At 59.3% G+C, this 22,913-nt stretch overlaps 2 protein-coding genes across 4 annotated transcripts; both read right to left on the bottom strand.

Annotated features, from left to right (window-relative positions):
• Nucleotides 1-328: 328 nt before the first annotated feature.
• Nucleotides 329-4,174, bottom strand: CNPY2 (canopy FGF signaling regulator 2). Its single transcript, XM_033083418.1, has 6 exons — nt 4,113-4,174; nt 3,179-3,337; nt 2,630-2,745; nt 2,359-2,556; nt 2,178-2,274; nt 329-442 (listed from the first exon to the last, which is right to left on the bottom strand). Exons 2-6 carry the CDS (start codon nt 3,315-3,317, stop codon nt 399-401), a joined length of 594 nt encoding a protein of 197 aa, XP_032939309.1. The 5' UTR covers nt 3,318-3,337; nt 4,113-4,174; the 3' UTR covers nt 329-398.
• Nucleotides 4,175-4,651: 477 nt separating this feature from the next.
• On the bottom strand, nt 4,652-22,277 carry PAN2 (poly(A) specific ribonuclease subunit PAN2). 3 transcript variants are annotated; one of them, XM_033083359.2, is made up of 26 exons: nt 22,219-22,277; nt 20,485-20,770; nt 18,749-18,918; nt 18,547-18,667; nt 17,536-17,613; nt 17,175-17,442; nt 14,951-15,293; nt 12,959-13,055; nt 12,365-12,484; nt 12,162-12,281; nt 11,956-12,084; nt 11,632-11,831; nt 11,157-11,299; nt 10,801-10,907; nt 10,354-10,452; nt 9,880-9,956; nt 9,250-9,391; nt 8,982-9,119; nt 8,362-8,421; nt 8,195-8,285; nt 7,954-8,111; nt 7,726-7,869; nt 6,772-6,951; nt 6,563-6,656; nt 6,285-6,482; nt 4,652-5,607 (listed from the first exon to the last, which is right to left on the bottom strand). In XM_033083359.2, the coding sequence occupies exons 2-26, from the start codon at nt 20,755-20,757 to the stop codon at nt 5,573-5,575; spliced, it is 3,585 nt and encodes a 1,194-aa protein (XP_032939250.1). In that variant the 5' UTR covers nt 20,758-20,770; nt 22,219-22,277; the 3' UTR covers nt 4,652-5,572. The 3 variants fall into 3 exon arrangements, with proteins under 3 accessions (XP_032939250.1, XP_032939251.1, XP_032939252.1); XM_033083360.2 differs by having other exon boundaries at nt 4,653-5,607; nt 11,157-11,296; XM_033083361.1 differs by lacking the exons at nt 4,652-5,607; nt 6,285-6,482 and having other exon boundaries at nt 6,565-6,656; nt 6,742-6,951.
• Between the last annotated feature and the right edge of the window lie 636 nt (nt 22,278-22,913).

The following is a 22,913-nucleotide window of genomic DNA, read 5'->3' on the forward strand; positions in this document are numbered from 1 at the left end:
TCCCAGTGGATCCCGGGGACATCTCGGTGGGTCCCGGGGACATCCCAGTGGATCCCGGGGACATCCCGTAGCTCCTGGGGACATCCCGGTGGCTCCTGGGAACATCTCGGTGGGTCCCTGGGACATCCCGGTGGCTCCTGGGAACATCTCGGTGGGTCCTGGGGACATCCCAGTGGGTCCTGGGGACATCCCGGTGCATCCCGGGGACGTCCCGGTGGGTCCCGGGGACATCCCGGTGGATCCTGGGGACATCCCGGTGTGCCCTGGGGACATCCCGGTGCATCCCAGGACATCCCGGTGTGTCCCAGGACATCCCGGTGTGCCCTGGGGACATCCCGGTGAGTCCTGGGACATCCCGGTGGATCCCGGCGCTGTCCCGGTCCCCGCTCCAGAGGCGCTCACAGCTCGTCGTGTGGGATGTGGAGCGCGTGGTCACACAGATCTGCAGGGACAACAGGGGACAATGAGGGTGTGGTGGAGCCCTGTGAGACCCCCAGGATGTGTTGGAGCCCCATGGCACTCTCAGGATGTCCCCACAAGACCCCCCAGGATGTGACAGCTCTGTGGGACCCTCAGGACACATCAGAGCCCCGTGGGACTCTCGGTGCTGCCCTGTCCCCTCAGGTCCCTGCTGTGACCCTGCCTTTAGTTAATGACAAACGTGGCTGTTTGGACACAGCCTGGCCTGGCCCTGCTCATGCTGCTGGAGCCCCAGGAGCAGCTGTTGAGACCCTCAGGATCCCCTGGAGCCCTGATGGCAAAGGGACCTGTCCTGGCCTATCCAGGGCCCTGTCCAGGACTGCAGTGGCCCAAAGGTCACATCGTGCCCTGACCTAGGTGTTTGCGAGCTGGAAATAGCCCCAGAAAGGGAAAGGGCCATTGGATGAGCCAGGAGAGGCCACAGAGTCAGCACAGCAGCTGCACTGGCTCAGCCCCAGCATCTCAAAAAAACCCCAGTGCCAGCAGAGGCTGGGCATGCCATGGCCTGCTGGGATTTGGGGAAGGACTTGCAGCTCCTCCCTGCTTTGGGCTGGCAGCAAATCCCAGCCCAGCACCAACGGAGCAGCAGAGACCCCTGGAACAGCAGGAGAGACCCCCAGGGACAGCCCCAGCTCTGGGCCCAGCATCTCCTCCCATCCCAGCACTGATGGAGCAGGAGAGACCCCTGGAACAGCAGGAGAAACTCCCAGGAACAGCCCCTGCTCTGGGCTGGCAGCAAATCCCATCCAGCACCAATGGAGCAGATGCAGCCCCTGGAACAGCAGGAGAAACTCCCTGGAACAGCAGGAAAGACCCCCTGGGACAGCCCCTGCTCTGGGCTAGCATCTCCTCCCATCCCAGCACTGACAGAGCAGGAGAGACCCCAGGAAGAGCAGGAGAGACCCCTGGAAGAGCAGGAGAGACCCCCAGGGACAGCCCCTGCTCTGGGCTGACATCTCCTCCCATTCCAGCACTGACAGAGCAGGAGAGACCCCTGGAAGAGCAGGAGAGAACTTCCTGGAACTGCAGGAAAGATCCCCAGGGACAGCCCCTGCTTTGGGCCAGCATCTCCTCCCATCCCAACGCTGACAGAGCAGGAGAGACCCCTGAAAGAGCAGGAAAGACCCTCTGGGACAGCTCCTGCTCTGGGCTGACATCTCCTCCCATCCCAGCACCAACAGAGCAGGAGAGACCCCTGGAAGAGCAGGAGAGACCCCTGGAAGAGCAGGAGAGACCCCTAGGGACAGCCCCTGCATTGGGCCAGCATCTCCTCCCAGCTCAGCACCAACAGAGCAGCAGAGACCCCCAGAAGGGCAGGAGAGACCCCCTGGGACAGCCCCTGCACTGGGCTGACATCTCCTCCCATCCCAGCACCAACAGAGCAGGAGAGACCCCTGGAAGAGCAGGAGAGACCCCCAGGGACAGCAGCAAAGACCCCCAGGGACAGCCCCTGCTCTGGGCCCAGTATCTCCTCCCATTCCAGCACTGATGGAGCAGGAGAGACTCCCAGAAGAGCAGGAGAGACCCCCTGGGACAGCCCCTGCCATCTCCTCCCAGCCCAGCACCAACAGAGCACCAGAGACCCCTGGAAAAGCAGGAGAGACCCCCAGGGACAGCTCCTGCACTGGGCTGACATCTCATCAGAGCAGCCACGACCCTGGCAGCAGCAGCAGAGCCCCCCAGGCCCCCCAGCTCACCCGTCCTCTTGCTGCAGAGCCGGTCCTTGACGTTCTCAGCCTCGTGCGAGAGAAACTCGATGAGCTCATCCTCGTATTCCTCAGCGATGCTCTCGCACTGAAACGGGACATGGCACCTGGTGACACCCGGCCCACAGGAGCCACCCACACCCCCCAGCACTCCCCCTGCACCCTCACACACCGCGAATTTCAGGCTGGAAGTCACGTCACCGTCGAATTTGACGCCGGAAAGGTCCATCTTGGTGCCGTCGTGGGAGATGACCCGGACGTAGCTCTTGCGGTGCGTGTTGGGATCCACCTTCTCGCCGTACTCCTTCATCTTCTCGCACACCCGCTCCAGCAGCTCCGTCAGGTGCGCCTCAGACCGAGCATACGGCACCTGCAGCCCCAGGGAGGGGTCAGAGGGGTGCCAGGAGCAGTGTGGAGAGTGGGGACACCGGGACAGGCCTCACCTCCACCACCGACTGGCTGCCGTCGGGGTTGATGCGGAACGAGCCCATCTGGATGGTTTTTCTGGGATCCACCTGGGCGATCTCCCACTCCAGCTCGTCCACCAGCGCCCGGCAGGCTGTGGGGGGACATGGGAGACCTGGTACATGCACTCCTGTGGCTGGCCAGAGCCAGACTGGTGTGACTGGGGCAGGCTGGCTGTGGGGGGACATGGGGATATGGGAGAGCTGGCACATGCACTCCTGTGGCTGAGCCAGACTGGGGCAGACTGGGATGGAGAGTGTGTTTGGAAGGAGTGCCTTGGAGACCTTCAAGCCTGTTCCTGAGCAGGGCAAACTGGTGCCAGTGGACACCCCCAAGCCCTGTGCCACCACCCTGGCCTGTCCCCCTGTCCTGTCTTGCTGTCTTCTCTGTCTCTGTTCAGCCCTGTCTCCCCATTTCATCAAGTTCCCCTGTCCTATCCTGTCCCCACTGTCCCTTTCCCTCACCTTTCCCCCACCTTTCCCATCCATCCCAATGTGTCCCACATTGTCCCCCGTGTCCCCCCACACCTCCGCAGTGCAGGTCCTGGCTCCGGCGCGCTCCGGCCGTGCACAGCAGCGATGCCAAGGCCAGGGCCAGGCCGAGCAGGGCCGGGATCCGCTCCTGCATCCTCAGGGCTCCGCAGATTCCCGGGATCCGGCCCCGCATGCTCAGGGCTCCGCTGTCACCTGCGGACACGGGGCAGCTCCAGCGCTGCTGGCTCTGCTGTCCCCACACCCGCTGTCACCCAAGGCCATCCCTGCCCGGCCCCTCCAGGACTCCCGTTCCCTGCAGAGCCTGGCTCTCCTTAGGGCTTCATCCACGGCCTTCCCCTGCTCGGTCTGCTCTGAGTCCCCACCCTGGAACCCACAGGGACCCCTTCCCTACAGGACAGAGTTCAGAGCTCCACAGATTCCTTCCCCTATATGACAGAACCCAGAACTCCAGAGAGGTTCTTTCACTATAGGGCAGAGTCCAGAGCTCCACAAAGATTACTTCACTATAGAGCAGAGCTTAGAGCCTCACAGAGATTCCTTCACTATAGGGGACAGTCCGGAGCTCCACAAAGATTCCTTCACTATAGGACAGAGCCCAGAGCCCCCTCCCCTATATGACACAGCCCAGAGCTCCACAAAGATTCCTTTACTATAGGATAGAGCCCAGAACTCCCTATAGGGCAGAGTCCAGAGCTCCACAGAGATTCCTTCACGATAGAGTCCAGAGCCCCACAGAGCCCCCTCCCATATATGACATCGCCCAGACCTCCCACAGATCCTCCACAGACCAGAGCCCCCTCCCCTCCGCGATCCCCCACAGCCCCCTATGGAGCCCTTCGCCTCTAGGCCGAGCCCATCGCCTCCACAGAAGCCTCCTCGCCCCGGGGCCAGCCGAGACCCCCAGCCCGCGCTCCCCATCCCGAGCCGCGGGCCCGGCCGAGCCCTCCCCGTCCTGCGCCCCCAGTACCGGCCGCTCTCCCGTCCCGCTCCCACCGCCCCTCACACAGACCGGCTGCCCCGGGACTGCCCCCGGCGCCGCCGGTCCCGGCGCGCCCCACCGGCCCGCACCGTGGCGGGGCACAGCCGCTCGGAGGAGGCGGCAGCCGAGCCGGGCCGGGCGGCGGAGCCGGTCGAACCGGTCAGACCAGCAGGGGCGGCTCCTCGGGCCGCGGTGGGGCCGTCCCGCGAGCAGGCGGCGCTGAGGGCAGCCCGGGACGGGCGCCGAGGGCCCCGCCGTTGCTAGGGCCCGGCCGCGTGGCGCTCGCCCGCGAGTGGGCGGAGCCTGATATGACCCCGCCCACTATGCAGGGATGGCCACGCCCCCGTCCCTGCTCAGTCGCGTTCCGGGACCGGTCCGAGACCGGGTCCGTCCCGCTGTGCCCCCGGTCTGAACTCTGGTCCGAGACCGAGACCGGGTCCGTCCTGCCGTGCCCCCGGTCCTGAGCTCCGGTCCGAGACCGCGTCTGGGTCCGGGTCCGTCCCGCCGTGCCCCCAGTCCGGTCCCGGTCCGTCCTGCCGTGCCCCCGGGTCTGAGCACCGACCCAAACCTTGGTCCTTCCTGCCGTGCTCCCGGTGCCAGCCTCGCCTGGGCCCGGTTCCGGGTCCGTTCCGCCCCACAGAGCTCCCGGTCTGAGCCCCGGGCCGAACCTGGGTCTGTCCTGCCGTGTCCCCAGTGCCGGTCCCGTTCCGAGCCCGGTCCCAGTCCTTTCTGCCGTGTCCCCGGTGCCGGTCCCGTTCCGAGCCCGGTCCCGGTCCTTTCTGCCGTGTCCCCGGTGCCGGTCCCGTTCCGAGCCCGGTCCCAGTCCTTTCTGCCGTGTCCCCAGTGCCGGTCCCGTTCCGAGCCCGGTCCCAGTCCTTTCTGCCGTGTCCCCAGTGCCGGTCCCGTTCCGAGCCCGGTCCCAGTCCTTTCTGCCGTGTCCCCGGTGCCAACCCCGGACCGGCTCCTCTACACCACGTCCCTCCCAGTCCCCGGTCCCGGTCATTCCTGCCGTGTCCCCGGTGTCAGCCCCGCTCCTTCTTGCCTGTGCCCGATCCGGAACCTTCCGTCTTGTCCCGGTCCCGGTCCGGCTCCTCCGTGCCGTGTTCCGGCCCCAGCCCCGATCCTTTCTGCCGTGTCCCCGGTACCAGTGGCGGTGTGAGCCCGGGTCGTTCCTGGCGTGCCCCCGGTCCCGGTCCCGGTCCCGCCCCCCGGAGCCAAGGAGGACACGGTCGCACGGGGGTTCGAGGCTGTTTTATGAGGGCGCCCGGGCCGGCGGGCGAGTGGGCCGGGGAAGGCAGTGCTTCCCGGTACCGGCAGGGAAAGGGGAGCCCCGGGGCACCGGGCCCGGGGCGGGGGTCGGGCGGGTCGGGGACAGCCCCGGCCCCGCTGCTGGTTCCAGTTCCACGCGCGTCCGCCGCTCCCGGCGCTGCTCCTCGCGGGGGCTCCGGTCACAGCGCCAGCACGGGGGGGAACACGGCCCCGTCTGCGGGGACAGCGCGGGGTGAGAGGGGACACGGGAGGGGACAGGGGACACGGGAGGGGACAGGGGACAGCGTGGGGTGAGAGGGGACAGGGAACACGGGGACAGGACAGGGGACATGGGCAGGGGAGAGGGGAACAGGACAGGGGACACGGCGGGGTGAGAGGGGAGACGGGGAGGGGACAGGGGACATGGGGAAGGGAAAGGGGACACGGGGGAGAGGACAGGGGACACAGTGGGGTGAGGGGGGACATGGGGAGGGGACAGGGGACACGGCGAGGGGACAGGGGGACAGGACAGGGGACACGGGGGAGAGGACAGGGGACACGGGGACAGGACAGGGGACACGGGGAGTGGGGAGAGGACACGAGGAAGAGGACAGGGGACACAGTGGGGTGAGAAGTGAGACGGGGAGGGGACAGGGGACATGGGTAGGGGACAGAGGACACGAGGAAAAGGACAGAGGGACAGCCGGGGTGAGAGGGGACACGGGGAGGGGGGACAGAACGGGGTAAGAGGGGACGCGGAGAGAGGAGAGGGGACGGGGGAGAGGAGAGGTGACACAGGGAGGGGACAGGGGGAGAGGGCAGCGGCCGGGGGGAACACAGCCCCATCTGCGGGGACACCGCGGGATGAGAGGGGACAGGGGACACGGGGAGGGGACGGCGGTGACATCTTACGCTTGGGGCTGCTCTGGCTGTCGGGCTCGGGCACCTTCCAGTCCAGCTTGCGGCCCTTCTCGTAGAGCCCCTTGAGCACCTTCCGGAACTCCTCGGGCTCCGAGCCCTGCGGGCTCAGCTCCAGGTACTTGCGGTAGAGCTGCAGCGCCGTCCGCGCATCCTCGATGCTGTCGTGGGTCTCCCCCTGGATCTTCAGGTCTGCGGGGACAGCCCTGGCTCAGCGCGGGGACCCTCGGGGGATTCCGCCCCTTCCCGGATCCCAGAGTTCGGCTACCGACCCAGGAAGTACCAGGCGAGGAAGCGCAGGGAGATCATCCTCTTCCTCGGGATGTGGAACAGGTACACGGTGTCGATCACCTGGTCCTTGGGCACCTAAGGAGGGGACAGGGTCCTGCTGTCGGGGCAGGGGGGGCAGGGACCCGACCCGACCCCTCCCAGCCCCACCCCAGCCCCCCACCGTGGCCAGGGAGGGGGCTCAGGCTGTCACCATCAGGTTGATGACACGGAAATCCTTCTGCAGCCCGTGGCCCACGAACTTGACGCCCACATCGATGAGGAAACGCAGCTTCAGGTAAGTGGATTTGAGGGTGGTCAGGTGCTTGGAGGAGATCTTGGCATCCAGGTCTCCTGGTTTGATCCCAGAGTACTGGGTCAGGTAATCCACCACCTGCAGAGAGCAGGGCAGCTGGAGGGGCTGGCAGGGCCCACGAGCTCTGCCCCCTCCTCAATTTCCCTCTAAGCACCCTGGGGAGGGGGCTGGTGTTGAAGGACAACAGCCCCAGGTGAGCATGGAGCACAGAGGTGTCCAGGTGAGGTGAACATAGAGGACACTGGAGTCCATGGTCAGCACCCAGGTGTCCCTGGGGAGCACCCAGGTGTCCATGGGGTCCTGGGTGTCCGACTGAGGTCACCATGGAGAACACAGGAGTCCAGGTAAGGTCACCAAAGGGAACAAAGGAGTCCTTGGAGAACACCCAGGGGTCCATGGGGACACCACAGCGGACAGAGGAGTTCATGGGGAGCACCCAGTTGGCCAAATGAGGTCATCATGGAGAACACAGATGCCCAGGTGAGGTCATCACAGAGAACACCCAGGTGCTCAAGTGACATCACCATGGAGAACACCCAGGTGCCCAGGTGAGATCACCATGGAGAATACCCAGGTGCCCAGGTGACATCACCATGGAGAATACCCAGGTGCCCAGGTGACATCACCATGGAGAACACAGATGCCCAGGTGATGTCCCCATGGAGAACACAGACGCCCAGGTGATGTCCCCATGGAGAACACCCAGGTGCTCAAGTGACATCACCATGGAGAACACAAATGCCCAGGTGATGTCCCCATGGAGATCACAGGTGCCCAGGTGAGGTCCCCATGGAGAACACAGCTCCATGTCCTTCCTGGGGAGCTGCCTGAGGCCAGCTGTGCACCCCATACCTGCTCCTGGGTGGAGATGTAGTCATCGATGAAGGGGACGCCCTCGTTGGGGCCCTGCCCGCGCACGCAGGTGATCCTGGCCACCGACATCTGGCTGGGCTTGATGGTGGACTTGGTGCCATCGCTGCGCAGCTCAGCCTCCTCCTGCCACCAGGGACGAGCCACGTGGTGACCAACAACCCCAGAGGGCATCCCTGTGCCTTGTCCCCACCTTGTCCCCATCCCCACCTCGTTCAGCGTGACAAACTCCGCGTCCAGCCCCACCAGGTCTCCCGCCTGGGGCATCTCGTTGAGCATGAGGGGGATGAAGGTGGCGTGGCACTTGCGCTGCTTGCGGGCCAGCGAGGCCTCAGCCAGGAGCACGCTGGCCTCGATGGGGTTCTTGACTGTGCAGGGAAAAAAAGGGGAAGGAACTCAGCGGTGCCGCGGCGGCGCCGGCCCCGCCGCCACTTCCACGCCGGGCACTCACTGACGAGGTTGTACTTGGAGTTGAGGTTCCTCCGGGCGTAGTAGAGGATGGCTGGCACCTTCCAGCTCATGTCAAACTGCACAGCCTCGCACTGCAGGGGAAGGGGGATGGTCAGGGGTAACCTGGGTGGCTGCAGGGGGTGGCCATGGTGTCACCTCGGCGCTCACCTTGTCCACGGGCTCGATGAGGAAGTCGTTGAAGAGGTACCACTGCTGGTGTGTGACTCCCTGGGGGGAAAGGCACAGCCTTAGGGGCCCCCCCAGGCCAGAGCAGTGACTCCTCTGCCCAATTACCAGGGAAAGGAGGGTGTGACAGTGCCATGTGGGAACCCCCGCCCTTCCTGGGACACCGTGGGGAAATCCCTGCTGCCCTGGGTGGTGACAGAGGACGTGAAAGGATTGGACTGGACGGGCTCCGGGCTCTGCCCAGCTCCTGAGCAAAACTCCAGGGAGATGCAAGAGATAAGACACAGGGATGGAGCCTTGACACACTCTGGGAACTCCTGACTTGGGCATCTCCAGCAGAAACCAGGACTGTCCAGACCAGCCCTTTCCTCGGGAAGGGAGATGACGTCCCTGCCCTTACCTGGAAGTACAAGGACAAGCTGGCACCGTGCCCGTGGCCAGGAGGAACCAGCCTGAGTAGGTGTGGGAAGAGGCTTTTCAGCCCTTCCCTCCCCGTGAGGGGCCCCAGCAGCTCTTGGCACGTTCAACCAAACACTCAACACTTGGCTTAGAGAGCCAGGAAGGAGGGATCACATAGGGGGTAAAGTCCTGCAGGGTCTTACCTCCTTCCTTTGGTGGTAGGTCTCTCCCACCTTGATGTGCCCCACCAGGCTGCCCCCAGTGCGGGAATCCAGGATGTGGACAACGGTGGCCATGAGGTCGTAGATGTACACGGACTCGGGGTCATCCGTGGGGCTCAGCTGTGGGAGGAAGAGGGAAAATCTGAACCCCCCAGACCACCAGCCCAGACTCCTCTGAGTTATCTCCTCAGCAGAAAGTGGTTCTGAGGCTGCTTCTGTCACCTCAGCCACAGTGATTCTGTCACTTTACCTCATCGGTCTCGCTGCAGTTGCTCACGTCGAGCTCTTTGCTCTTGGTCAACCTCATCTTGATGGCGTGAGGGATCCAAATGTTCTTCAGTTCCTCCACAGAAGGATATGAATGGCCTGTGTCAGGGTTCCCCAGATCCTTCCTGCATGGGGAATCATGGAAAGATGAGGTGGAAGGAGATGTCACCCAGGTCACTCCCACCCACCAACTGATTCCTAAAATTTCTGTGTGAGCAGGACTCTGGGAGAGGTGCTCAGCCAATGTGGTTTTGGGGCTTTGGTCAGTTAGGAAAGGGGCTCAAAAAGGGGTCATGAGGTGGATGACAAAGGGGATGTGGTGCAGCCTCAGGCAGGATATCAAATTAACATAATTTAGATGAGAAATAGCCCAGAGAATTACCCAGGAGGTGTCACTGCTCAGAGGAACTGCCCCAGGAACAGAATCTCTGAGGTTAGAAAAGCTTTCCAAGATTATCAAATCCAACCTCTGGCCAATCCCCCACCCTGTCACCCAGACCAGAGTGCCACATCCAATCTTTCCTTGGACACCTCCAGGGATGGTGACTCCACCACCTCCCTGGACAGGTCCAAACTCTTTCCATGAAGAAATTCCTCCTGAATTTCTACCTACCACTCTCCAAGAGAGATCTCCTTTCCCTTGGTGATGTCAAAGCCTCCTCTCTTCATCATGGCTTTCTGAAAGGAATACTGGCAACGATACACAGGCAAACATCAGCACAGGGTGACAGCCCTGGGGACACATGGCTGACAGCCAGGCCAGGAGCAGGGAAAACACAGGGATATTAAAGTTGGTGACAGGGGAAAAAACAATGGAAACCCAAGGTCACTGCCTTAGTGCTCCTGGGGGGGGCTGGGGGAAGGACAAAGTGACTCCTGCAGTCCCTTCAGCTCTGCCAGATCAGGAGATCTCATCTTTTCCAACTCCAAATGCACAGATCATGCCACAGGCATGACCCAAATGCACCAGATCCTCTGCAAGCACCGCTCAGGTGGAGGGAGAGAGGCCAGAGACAACGAGAGCAGAGTGAAAACCTCGGCAGGGCCGGGCACCTCAACCCCCACGTGTCCAGAGTGTGTCCCCCACCTCAGCCTGTGTTTTCCAGAAATCTGCCTCCTTGGAGCTGTTCACCTCACAGTTAATGACCAGCACGTCTGGCAGGCAGCGAATGTTCCGGGTCTGCACCTGCAGGGAGAGGGGGAGGTGGAAATGAGAGTCCTGGGGAGGGTCCCAGCAGGATTTGGGACATCCGCCAACCCTTCAGCCTGCAGAGCTTCCTCCCCTCCCTGGCTGCATTCCTGAGGGCAATTCCAGGACAACAGGGCTGCTCCAGCAGTTCTTGGGGTTTTTTTTCTCCCTGCTGAATCCTTGCCCCTGCACAAGAGGAATGCAGAGCCCAGGAAATACCCCAGGGCTGCCAGCTGGGCCAGGAACCGAATCTCTGAGGAGGTTCCCTGGTGACTCACAGAGAATCTGCCCCCCTCACCCCTCTGTCCCACAGCCCCTCGAGCCTGACCCCCCTCCCAGGCTCACCGTGGGCTGGTATTTCTCACAATTCTCACACCAGGCTTGCGTGTTCTGCTCCAAGCAGATGCTGCGCTTTAAAATTTGGGCGAACTCGTAATCCTTGGCTGGTTTTTCTGCAGGGAGAAAGGAGAATAACGTCACCTCTCCCAACACACAAACCTTGACCAGCTGAGCTCAGCCAAACCTCTGGGGTTTTCCTTGTAACCACCAGCCTGAAGGTCAAGCCCCAAATGTGTCTTTCTGAAGCCAAAAGCTTGGCTGGTTGGAAACCCAGGCAGCTCCTGGCTGTGGGTGTGTTCCAGCTGGAAAATTCATGGATAACAAACCCCACCCAGCTGGGGGGGGCTGGGCCCTGCTGTTACCGGTGCTGTCAGGGTAGGAGAGGGTGAAGAGCAGCGTGGAGGACACACGGACAGTCTCCTTCCCGCAGCGGCACATGCTGCAGTTCTCCATCTCACAGCTGAACAGCTGCCCGATGACAGAGTCCCCCGAGGAGCCAAAGCTGCTGGAAAAAACAGCACTGGGATCAGCAGAGATCCCTAAGCTGGGGACACACAGCTCAGGATGCACAGGGCCAGCTCCCAAATTCCAGCAGATTTCAGGGAATCAGCCATCTGAGCAGTGCCAGCCTTCCTCTGGAAGCTCAGCTGGTGTCCCCTGTAAAGCCTCAAGCTTCCAAACAGATTTTAGGGGGGCAGAGGCTCAGCACAGGGTTCAAACATGGGGGAAGCTGCATTTCTCATGGATCCCTCAGGGCATGAGCAGCGAGAAACCTTCCTGAGGGCTGGGTGGGGTCTCTGGGTCATTCCCTGTCCCACCCTCATGCCAGGGCCTCACCTGCTGCCAGCCCCACGGTAGGCCTGGGGTCCCTCCTGCTCCTGGGTTTCCTGGTGCAGCTGAGTCAGGATGAAACGGTTCCAGCTCTGAATCAGCCTCCCCAGGTTCACCTTCCCCGTGGCTTCGTCTGAGTCTGCCAGGATCAAACCCAGCGCCGACGCCTCCGGGATGGTGCGGAAAGCCCGCAGAAAATTGCTTCCCTGGGCATGGGGCAAGAGCAACAAGTCACTGAGGTCAGCAGGAGTTTCCATCTGCCTGCCCAGCACTGCTCCCATCCCTGTGCCATCCCTGTGACCCTCCTGGGCAGCACAGCCCAGCACAGACCTGGCAGGGGTCTCCTCGGGACAGGTCCAGCATGTGGAAGAGCAAGCCCAGCTCGCAGCCCAGGCAGAATTCCTTCTGGCACAGGTGGTTCTGCACCAGGCAGCGGACTGGCTCCAGGAAATACAGCACCTGGCAGACACCCTGCAGTCAGGGGGGGCTCTGGGGGTGACCCACAGGGGTCTGAGTGAGGCTGGAGCAGCTCCCACCTGGATCATGCAGTTGCAGTAGGCGTTGGGAATGTGGGGCTCCAGCCCTGCAAACAGCGTCTTGTTGTAATGCTTGAAGTCAAAATCCTCCAGCCCCAGCTTGGAGTATTTGATGGTGACCTGAGCAGAGATGTGACAGGTGAAACAAACACCTCCCCACACCATGGGTGCACCCCACAGAGCCTTTTCCCCAAGGCCACCACCTTCCTGTACTTCTTGGCCACCCTGTAGAGATGTGGCTCCTCCTCACGCCCGATCGGGGACTCGGGGACTTGGCTGAAGTTGTCAAACTCGTTGTCCATCTCCTTTAACCTGTAAGGAATCTTGGAGCAGGGAGAGAGAAGGGGTGAGCAGCTGAACCCTGAGGTGGGGAGAAGCCCCACAAGCACCTCCTGGGCTTTTCCTGCCTCTCTGAATGAGCAAAGGGATCCACAGAACTGAGTGGGGCCCTCCCTGGAGCTGCACGAGGCCTCCACACCTTCCTGCTCGCAGGGATTTGTCACTGTGGGAAAGCACAGGGCAGTGTTTTCCCAAGGGTGAGGGACGTGCCATGAACCTCCCAACCTGACAGCTCAGACCTTCCCTGCCCACAGAGCCACAGAGGGATGGAACTGGGAAAACTCCATCCCTTTCCCTGCTCAGGAGAAGCCGTCACCTCCAAACTACACCTGCACCATCCCAAGGGAATTCCACCTCGTGTCTGAAACCTCAGGGATCCCTCAGCATGCAGAGAGCTCTGTCCCTTCCCAGGCTGCAGAGCTCCACCCTCCCCAAATTCCCCAGCTGGGAGTGGGTACCTGGTTACGCAGCTTGGTCCTGGGGTTCGGGGCGTAGCCAATGAACCCCACCTTCTTCATGGTGCGCAGAATCTCGGGATCCACCGGGGGGGCTCTCCTGGAAACACCCCCTGACTCAGAGCAGAATCTCTCACCCATGCAGGGTGTGCTCAGGGACTCACCCTGAGGGTGTCCTGAGTGCTGCCCCCTCCTCAGCCCTTCCCCAGGTTCGTTTTTCATGCTGAGCACGGGGGGTGTTGGGGGAAAAAGGAGATTCCACATGGGCACAGCAGAGCCAGGATCCCACTGGGAGTGGGGAGGAGGGAGGTTGGACCATGTCCCACCACCCTCCCACCTGCCCAGTCACAGCTCCACTGCAGGAAACTCATCTGGGGTTTCACAGGCAAGCAGTACAATGCCTTAGGATTTAGATTTTGTATTTTTCACATCCTGTACTGCTTTAGTGCAGAATTCTAAAACTCCACAGCCTGTCAGCTGCTGCTCTCCTGTTTTATTCCAACAAAACAATTCCTGTCTAGGCCTGGAACTCAAGGACACCTCACTGCCCCCAGAGTTGTCAACAGCAGTGAATTGAGGGGAGCAAACTTGGAGTAAACAACTCCATTACCTGAAACTGTGACTGGAGAATAAACCCTTGATATATAAATAGACCAAAGTTATGAAAGGAGATTCAGGGGTGACCTTATCACTCTCTAAAACTTCCTGAAAGGTGGTTGTAGTCAGGTGGGGGTTGGTCTCTTCCACCAGGCAGCAACTAACAGAATGAGAGAACACAGTCTCAAGCTGCATCAAGGGAAAATTAGGTTGGATATTAAAAAGTTTTTCAAAAAGAAAGAGTGATCAAGTACTGGAATGGTCTGCCCTGGGAGGTGGTGGAGTCACCACTCCTGGATGTCTTTAAAAAAAAATTTGATGTAGCACTGGGTGCCATGGTCTAGTTGAGGTGTTAGGGCTTGGGTTGGAGGTCTTTTCCAACCCAAAATTCTGTGAATTCTGTGAAAAACTCATGTCCAGCATCCATGCTGGGAGGCTTTGACTGCCCATGGTGCATCTATGAAAAGCCTTTAATAAATACTTCCTTTTTTTCTCTTAATTTTCTGTGGATGATACAATTCCTCCAAAGCCATCTTCCCCTGGCCCCTGGAACTTACTATAATAGATAAGGTATCCTAGATACCAAAGCTGAGCCAAAATCCTTAAGAATTTGGTCACTCTCTAACACTTTGGAAGATAATTGGTTAGAAATTAGTCTGTGTGATTGGTCAGTTCACCTTTAGAACTTCTCACTTAGATTGGATGCTGTTCTTTGTATAAACTTTTATTGGCTGTATTTTGAATCCCCCTTGAACCTATAAATATGGCTGTTCTGAGAGAATCCTGCTTGACCACCCTTGGCATGAAATAAAGATTCTTGTGGAACACAAGCAAGGCTCTGCTCCTTCTCTACTGGCTGATGTGAGCTCCTGAGAGATGGCTGATCCATATTAGCACTCTCAGCTCCTGCTAAAACAACTACCAGGGGCAAAAAGAAAGCTTACATACTATAATAGATAAGGTTTCCTAGATACAAAGCTAAAATCCTTAAGAATTTGGTCACTCTCTAACACTTTGGAAGATAATTGGTTAGAAATTAGTCTGTGTAATTGGTCAGTTCATCTTTAGAACTTCTCACTTAGATTGGATGCTGTTCTTTGTATAAACTTTTTACTGGCTGGAGTTTGAATCCTCCCTGAACCTATAAATATGACTGTCTCCCCTTTGTCTCTGAGGGAATCCTGCTTGACTCCCTTCCCATGAAATAAAGATTCTTGTGGAACACAAGCAAGGTTCCGCTCTTTCTCTGCTGGCTGATGTGAGCTCCTGAGAGCTCACTACCAGGGACAAAAAGAAAGCTTACAATTTTCTCTAGCCTCTTTAGGCAGCCACTGAAGCCATCAGCAAAGAGAGGGACTCATCCAGAGCCCCTCCCAGCCTGGTTTCACCGGCACTCACCGCGGCGCCGGGGCCGAGTTGGCGGCGGGCCAGTCGGAGAGCAGCGCGTCGTTGGTCAGCGGCACCGGGATCAGCGACAGCGGCACCAGGTCCTGGTTCCAGTCCAGGTGTGGCAACGTGTCCACCATGCAGGGCAGGGCAAAGTCGGTCTCCCTGGAGTAGGCATTGAAGGTGACCTCTGGGGAGTCGGCCCAGAGGTGGACGCAGCCCTCGGAGTCGCCGAAGGCCAGCGCCTGCTTGCTGGCCGAAACGTCGAAGGTCATGATGAGCGGCCCCACGGTGTTGACGTGGAAGATGTCAGCGGGGTTGGCCAGCCCGGTGGGCTCACAGAACTGGCACTGGCCTGGGGAGAAGGGGGAGAATCTGGGTGTGGTGATGTGTATCTGGAAGGGGGTGGACATGGGGAAGCGGCGCTCGGACAATCATCGTGGAATGGCCTAAGTGGGAAGGGATCCATGAGGGTCAATGTTCAGCTCCTGGACTGTGCAGGACAAGCCCAAAACCTCCCCAGGCCCCAAATCTCAGCACCTGAGAGCATTGTCCAAATCCTCCCTGACATCTCAAATTATGGAATATCCTGAGCTGAAGAGAACTCACAAGGATCAAAGTCCAGTTCCTGTCCCTGCACAGGACAACCCCAAAAGTTCCTCAAATCTCCAAATCCCAACACCTGAGAATATTAAAGACTTGAGAGCATTGTCCAAACACTCTCTGGTCTCCAGAATCATGGAATATCCTGAGCTGAAGAGAACTCACAAGGATCATCAAGTCCAGCTCCTGTTCTTGCACAGGACAACCCCAAAAGTTCCTCAAATCTCCAAATCCCAACACCTGAGAACAAGACAAGTCCAGGCCATGGCTCGAGTTGTATGCACCAGCCAAACTAAATTTAGTCATTGTTGTTCATATTTTGCTGTTTAGATTCTTTGCTCTGTACTTTGCTGTATTTTCCCATGCTTGGCTGGTTTTTTTACATATTTCTTAGTTTAGAACTATGTTTATAACAGGTGCAAAAGAAAGAAACTTTTTGAAAATTTTTCTGTAACTTGTTTTAAAACCCTTCAAAGTTACTGAAACATAAACTGTGCTAAATTAAAAAGAAAAAAAAACAAGATGCCGAAATTAAAAAACCTGAAATAAAAATAGGTGGCAAAGACCTGAACAAGTAACCAAACCTAAAGATCCTCAAACAAGACACGTAAACAAAAAAAAATTTCCAATCCTATTATGTACACCCATGTAAAAAGTTGTTCTAAAGTGTATAATTGAAACTAATTATAAACAATAAATCGGCTTCTGCATCATCATATTAATTTAGTGTTCTGTCTTGGGTTACAATACAGAGTGTGATAAAGGTATCTGTTCTATCACCATCTGTTGAGGGTGGGGCAGTGATCCTGATCTCCATGGGAGATATTCTGCTAATGAGCATCCATTGAAACCAGGCAGGGCAGTGTTCTTTACCTCATGGGATATCTCCTGTTCATGGCCATGTTTTATAAACCAGGCAGGGCATTGTTCTTTATCTTTTCACAACCCATCCTTCCTCCAGGGAGTCATTTTCTGCTAATGGCCATTGAGTCCCACTGATAAAATTACTGCATCCCATTGGGAGCTGCTCCAGCCAGGGGGAAGAGCCCAACATTTCTTACCAAGATAAAACAGAGGTTTTGGGACACTAAGGGAGCCCCTTTCTCCACTGGACTCCAGAGGAAAACCGGATTTCTCCACATCACCACTGGACCTTGGGAGGGAAACTGCACCTTGTACAGGAGCACTGCTCCAACTGAGCCACATCTGTCACTGCAGGAGGATGCAGCCACCATGGAATGGGACTGAACCACACCTGTCACTGCAGGAGGATGCAGCCACCATGGAATGGGACTGAGTCACATCTGTCACTGCAGGAGGATGCAGCCACCATGGAATGGCACTGCTGCCAACACCCTGCCTGACGGGTGTCAGGTTGTACTCTGACTGTGTCAGGGTTTGGGGTTTGTTTCTTTGTAGTTCTGTATTTCTATTTTAATTTCCCTAGTAAAGAACTGTTATTCCTAATTCCCACATCTTTGCCTGAGAGCCCCTTGATTTCAAAATTACAATAATTTGGAGAAGGAGGTTTTCATTCTCCATTTCAAAGAGAAGCTCCTTCCTTTCTCAGCACACACCTGTCCTCCAAACCAAGACACGCTCAAAAATCCATTCCCCTCTCCCACACCCTCACCTGTCTGGGAGATGATGGCCAGGCGGGAGGTGTAGGTGGGGATGAAGCGGAGGAAGAAGGGGTCGATGTGGACCTGCAGGGGGGTGGTGGCTCTCATCATGCGCAGGTCGTAGACCTTGAGGAAGCGGTCGCAGGCCAGGCCGTTCATGCGGCTGGAGAAGCCGCAGGTCACCAGCAGGTTGCCGTGCACGTCGAAGTCCGACAGGCTCCCGGAGTGCGCGTCGAACTCGTGCTCCACCACGAAGGTGCGCAGGTCACGCAGGGACACCTGTGAGGGGATGTTCTGGTTGTGGTCACCCAGCCCTTGGAGCGCTGGGAAGAGCCCGAATTCCGGGATTTTCCCCCTGGTAACGGGAGTTACCTTGCCTGAGGTGTGCCCGCAGAAGAAGAAGCGGTTGGATTGCCTCATGATGGTGATGCCCGGCACCTCCACGGTGTACTGGGGAGGACAGGGAGGAGAAGGGATGAGCAGGGAGGAGAGGGGAGGAGAGGGGAGGAGCAGGGATGAGCAGGGAGGAGCAGGGAGGAGAAAGGATGAGGAGGGATGGGCAGGGAAGAAGAGGGATGGGCAGGGAAGAAGAGGGAAGAAGAGGAAATGGCAGGGATGAGCAGGGATGAGGAGAGATGAGCAGGAAAGAACAGAGATGAGCAGGGAAGAAGAGGGAATGGCAGGGATGGGCAGGGACAAGCAGGGAAGAGCAGGAATGAGCAGGGAACAGCAGGGAACAGCAGGGAAGAGTGGGAAAGAACAGGGATGAGCAGGGAAGAAGAGGGATGAGTAGGGAAGAAGAGAGATGAGGAGGGAAGAGCATGAGCAGGGAAGAACAGGGATGAGCAGGGAAGAGCAGGGAAGAACAGGGAAGAACAGGGATGAGCAGGGATGAGGAGGGATGAGGAGGGAACAGCAGGAGCAGGGAACAACAAGGAAGAGGAGTGAAGAACAGGGATGAGCAGGGATGGGCAGGGATGAGCAGGGAAGAGCAGGGAAGAGCAGGGAAGAGCAGGGAAGAGCAGGGAAGAGCAGGGAAGAGCAGGGAAGAGCAGGGAAGAGCAGGGAAGAGCAGGGAAGAGCAGGGAAGAGCAGGGAAGAGCAGGGAAGAGCAGGGAAGAGCAGGGAACAACAGGAATGAGCAGGGAACAACAGGGATGAGCAGGGATGAGGAGGGATGAGCAGGGAATAACAGGGATGAGGAGGGAAGAGCAGGGATGAGCAGGGAAGAACAGAGAATAACAGGGATGAGGAGGGAAGAGCAGGAGCAGGGAACAACAAGGAAGAGGAGAGAAGAGCAGGGACGGGCAGGGACGAACAGGGAAGAGCAGGAACCAATCCCAGAGCAAAGCTCCAGGGAGCAGCCCCCCTGCCCAGCCACACCTTCTGCGTCTCCTGGACGGTGTTGAGGTCGATCTCCAGGACGTGGTTCTGCAGCCCAGCCACCAGCAGGGTGTTGTTGTCCGTCAGCAGCAGGCTGTGCATGTCCTCGGATTCATCCATGCTGGGGACAGGCAGGACACCCTCAGGTCCTGCCCTGCTCCAGGAGGGAGCAGGAAGGGCTGGGAGGGCCAGGAGCACTCACAGGTAGTCGAAGATGATGAGGCCGCCCCGGGACTGGTACTTGAGGTTGGTTTTGGTGAGGAAGAGGACGCCGTTCTCCAGGCTCTGGATCTGGCGGATGTCATCGCTGCTGTTCACTTGGAAGGACGAGTAGCGCTCCAGAGTGGGCCCAAAGAAGGAGGTGGCGTGGCCCTGAAAGCACAGAGGGGACAGGGATGTCACAACTCTGTGTCCCAGTGGGTGTGACACAGCTGAGGTCGCTTCATTCTCTGCCAGATCCCGGTTTTTCCAGGTTATGGGGGCGTTCCACGGTGCTCCGAACCAGATTTGTCCCTGGGTGCAGCAGACACAAATAAAAAATCCCAACACAACCCCAGAGCAGTGAGAGGTTTGTGCTCCCAGAATTCACACAGAGAGATAAAGGGAAAAGGTTTTAAAATAAAAGATGGGATAGAGGGATGAAATTCCTCCCTGGGAGGATGGTGAGGTGTTGGAATGGATTTCCCACAGAAGCTGTGGGTGCCCCTGGAAGTGTCCAGGGCCAGCCTGGAGGGGTTTGGAGCACCCTGGAATAGTGGAAGGACATGGAAGAGGATGAGAGAAGAGAAGGAGAAGGAGAAGGAGAAGGAGAAGGAGAAGGAGAAGGAGAAGGAGAAGGAGAAGGAGAAGGAGAAGGAGAAGGAGAAGGAGAAGGAGAAGGCTCCAGGGAGACCTCAAGTTTTAGCTTTTATATTTTGCAGATCAGTGCTGCTTTAGTGCAGAACTCTAAAATTCCACAGCCTGCCAGCTGCTGTTCTCCTGTTTTATTCAAAACAATTCCTCTCTAGGCCTGAAACTCAAGGACATCTCACTGCCTCAAGCCCTGAAAAATGTCAACAAAAAGTGAATTAAGGGAGCAAACTGGGGGAATGGGATTGCATCACCTCAAGCTGTAACTGGACAATTAAGCTCTGATGTGCAAATAGACCCAACTTTTATCTGTCAGAAAAACTCGTGATTGTTGTCCCCAGCTGGGTGGAGGCTCTGCCCAGGATGGACCCTTGGAAGGCTTTTCAATAAATTCCTGTCTTTATCCTTTAACTCTGTCCATGGTAACCTCTCCTGGCATCACCAGAGCAGATTTCCTCTCCCTTCCAACCCAACCCAGCCCATCCCACAACCCCATCACACCCCACAAACTCCCCAGGGCTTCCAAAACCTCTCCAGGGCTTCCCAAAATCTCTCCAGGGCTTCTCAAGACCTCTCCAGGGCTTCTCAAGACCTGTCCAGGGCTTCTCAAGACCTTCCAGAGCCTCCCAAAACCTCTCCAGGGCTTCCCAAAATCTCTCCAGGGCTTTCCAAAAACTCTCCAGGGCTTCCCAAACCTCTCCAGGGCTTCCCAAAACTTCTCCAGGGCTTCCCAAGACCTCTCCAGGGTTTCCCAAAACCTCTCCAATGCTTCCCAAACCTCTCCAAAGCTTCCCAAAACCTCTCCAGGGCTTCTCAAGGCTTCTCCAAAGCTTCCCAAACCTCTCCAGGGATCTAAAACCTCTCCAAAGCCTCCCAGAACCTCCCCAGAGCTTCCAAAACTTCTCCAGGGCTTCCCAAAACCTCTCCAGGGCTTCCCAAAACTTCTCCAGAGCTTCCCAAACCTCTCCAGAGCCTCCCAAAACCTCTCCAGAGCCTCCCAAAACCTCTCCAGGGATCCAAAACCTCTCCAGTGCTTCCAAAACCTCTCCAAGGCTTCCCAAAACGTCTCCAAAGGCTCCCCAAACCTACCCCGTGGTTGCCAACCCACAGCATCTCCTCGTGCAGGTCGAAGTGAGCCACGGAGACGGGCACGCCGACCTCGGACACGGCCGTGTGCAGCTCGCTGTACATGCCCTCCATCAGGTGCACGGACTCAGGCACAGGGAGCCCCTCCAGGGACACCCCCTCGGGGTCCAGCTCCACCAGGTTGGGGTTCAGGTGAGGATCCAGCACCGGCTCCAGCGCGGGGTGCAGGGGAGGAGCGAACTCGGCCAGGGAGGGGTTGAGCCCTTCGAAATTCATGGTGGATCCCGGCCTTGGGGAGGGAAAAGGAAATGAGGGGGTTGCTCAGGGACACCATGAGATCTTGCAATTGGTGGTGGTGGGGATGGGAAGGGCAGCTGGAATCTCCGGGGGGGTGAGGTGCAGGGTTCAGCTGGGCTGGGGATGTAAAGTCCCTTCCCCAGGGTGTGCTCAGAGCCCCAGCATGGCCAGGGGAAGGGGTGGGGTGGCCCCAGGGCACCGGGAGGAGGTCTCTGAGCACCGGGCAGGGGTCTCTGAGCACCAGGAAGAGATCTCTGAGCACCGGACAGGGGCCCCTGGGCACTGAGTAGGAATCTCTGAGCACCGGGCAGGGTTCCCTGCACACTGGGAAGGGGTCTCTGAGCACCGGGAAGGGATCTCTGAGCACTGGAGAGGTCTCTGAGCACCGAACAGGGGCTCCTGAGTACTGGCCAGGGATCCCTGGGTACCGGGCAGGGGTCTCTGAGCACCGGGAAGAGGTCTCTGAGCACCGGGCAGGGGTCCCTGAGCACCGGGAAGGGGTCCCTGGGCACCCAGCACTGGTCTCTGAGCACTGGGAAGAGGTCCCTGGGTACCAGGTACTGGTCCCTGAACACCAGGCAGGGGCTCCTGAGCACTGGGCAGGGTCCCTGGGTACTGGGCACTGGTCCCTGGGTACCGGGCAGAGATCTCTGAGCACAGGGCAGTGGCTCCTGAGTACTGGCCAGGGATCCCTGGGTACTGGGCACTGGTCCCTGAACACGGGACAGGGATCTCTGAGCACTGGACAGGGGGTCCTGAGTACTGGCCAGGGATCCCTGGGTACCAGGCACTGGTCCCTGAACACTGGGCAGGGATCTCTGAGCACCGGAGAGGGGTCCCTGAGCACCGGGAAAGAGTATCTGAGCAGCGGGCAGGAATCTCTGAGCACCGGGCACTGGTCCCTGAACACCGGGAAAGAGTCTCTGAGCACCAGACAGGGGTCCTCGGGAACTGGGCACTGATCCCTGAGCACCGGGCACTGGTCCCAGAGCGCCAGGCAGCATCTGAGGGAACCGGGAAGCAGCCCAAGGCGGCAGGCAGCCTCCCGCGGATACCGGGCAGTGGTCCCAGAGCACGGAGCAACCTCCAAATGAAGCGGGCAGTGCCCCAAGGGACCGGGCAGTGTCCCGAGGCACCGGGCAGTGTCCTGAGTTACCGAGCAGTGGTCTCTGAGCACCGGGCAGTGTCTCGAGGGACCGGGCAGTGTCCCGAGGGACCGGGCACCCTCCCGGGGAGCCAAACCGAGCCCCACCCGGGCCCCTCCCCGCCACACCCCCGGGGCTTCGTGCCAGCTTCGCAACCGCCACCTTTATCACCGCGTGCCCACACCGAACCCGCCGGCGGGATCGGCGGTATCAGCGGCCGCAGCCCCAGGCGGGGCACGGGGGGCCCGGCCCGAGCCCGGAGCCGCCACCCACACCCCTCCGCGTGCGCCGTTACCGAGCCGCCACGGGCAGAGCCGCGCCGGGGCCGCGCTCCCGGGCTCGTCCCGCTGCGCCGCCGCGGCCGGGCCGGGGCCGGGGCCGCTCCCGCCGTCGCTACGGCAACCGCGCCCCTGCCCGGTAAACCGGGCCCACCCCGGGGCGCCGACCAATGGCAGCGCCGAGCGTCGATCACCGACCAATCAGCGCCCGAGGGGGGCGGGACTAAGCGGCGCGGCGGGACGGGGCGGCGCACGGGACAAAAAGGCTCAGATCGGCCGGTTCGCGACGGGGGAGCCCCGGGGGCAGTCCCGGGACCCCCGGGCACCCCTCGGACCCCCGGGCGCTGCCGACCCGTGCGATCTGTGGCGTCCCACGGGTGTCGCGCAGCGTCCCCAGATACCCTAACGGTGTCCGACGGATGTCACACAGCAGCCCGTGGCATCGCACGGTGCCCGCGGGTGTCGCGCAGCGTCCTCGGGCACCCCTCGGCATCCCCAGTTGTCCCCAAGTGTCCCGCACAGTCCACAGCGTGCGCTGGGGTCCCACAATGTCCCACGGGTCCCCCGGTACCCTTCGCCGTCCCACCGTGTCCCCATGGAGTCCCGAAGTGTCCCCAAATGCTCTTCAGTGTCCGTTCTCCTCCTCTGGCACCCCACGGAATCCCAAATTGTCCCTAAATGTCCCAGAGTGCAGAGTCCCCTGGCGTTTCAC

This window comes from Catharus ustulatus, chromosome 31 (assembly GCF_009819885.2).
Source record: "Catharus ustulatus isolate bCatUst1 chromosome 31, bCatUst1.pri.v2, whole genome shotgun sequence".
Taxonomy (NCBI): domain Eukaryota; kingdom Metazoa; phylum Chordata; class Aves; order Passeriformes; family Turdidae; genus Catharus; species Catharus ustulatus.

Bases quoted from the DNA above. Each gene is read 5' to 3' on its own strand.
- CNPY2 (XM_033083418.1), bottom strand. From the start codon at position 3,317: ATGCGGGGCCGGATCCCGGGAATCTGCGGAGCCCTGAGGATGCAGGAG. The intron at 2,557-2,629 runs GTGAGGCCTGTC...CTGGGGCTGCAG, and splicing joins GCAGCCAGTCGGTGGTGGAG to GTGCCGTATGCTCGGTCTGA. The intron at 2,275-2,358 runs GTGTGTGAGGGT...GTCCCGTTTCAG, and splicing joins CTTCCAGCCTGAAATTCGCG to TGCGAGAGCATCGCTGAGGA.
- PAN2 (XM_033083359.2), bottom strand. From the start codon at position 20,757: ATGAATTTCGAAGGGCTCAACCCCTCCCTGGCCGAGTTCGCTCCTCCC. The intron at 9,392-9,879 runs GTAGGTAGAAAT...TTCCCCATGCAG, and splicing joins GAGATCTCTCTTGGAGAGTG to GAAGGATCTGGGGAACCCTG. The intron at 6,952-7,725 runs GTATGGGGTGCA...TGCTCTCTGCAG, and splicing joins ACATCTCCACCCAGGAGCAG to GTGGTGGATTACCTGACCCA.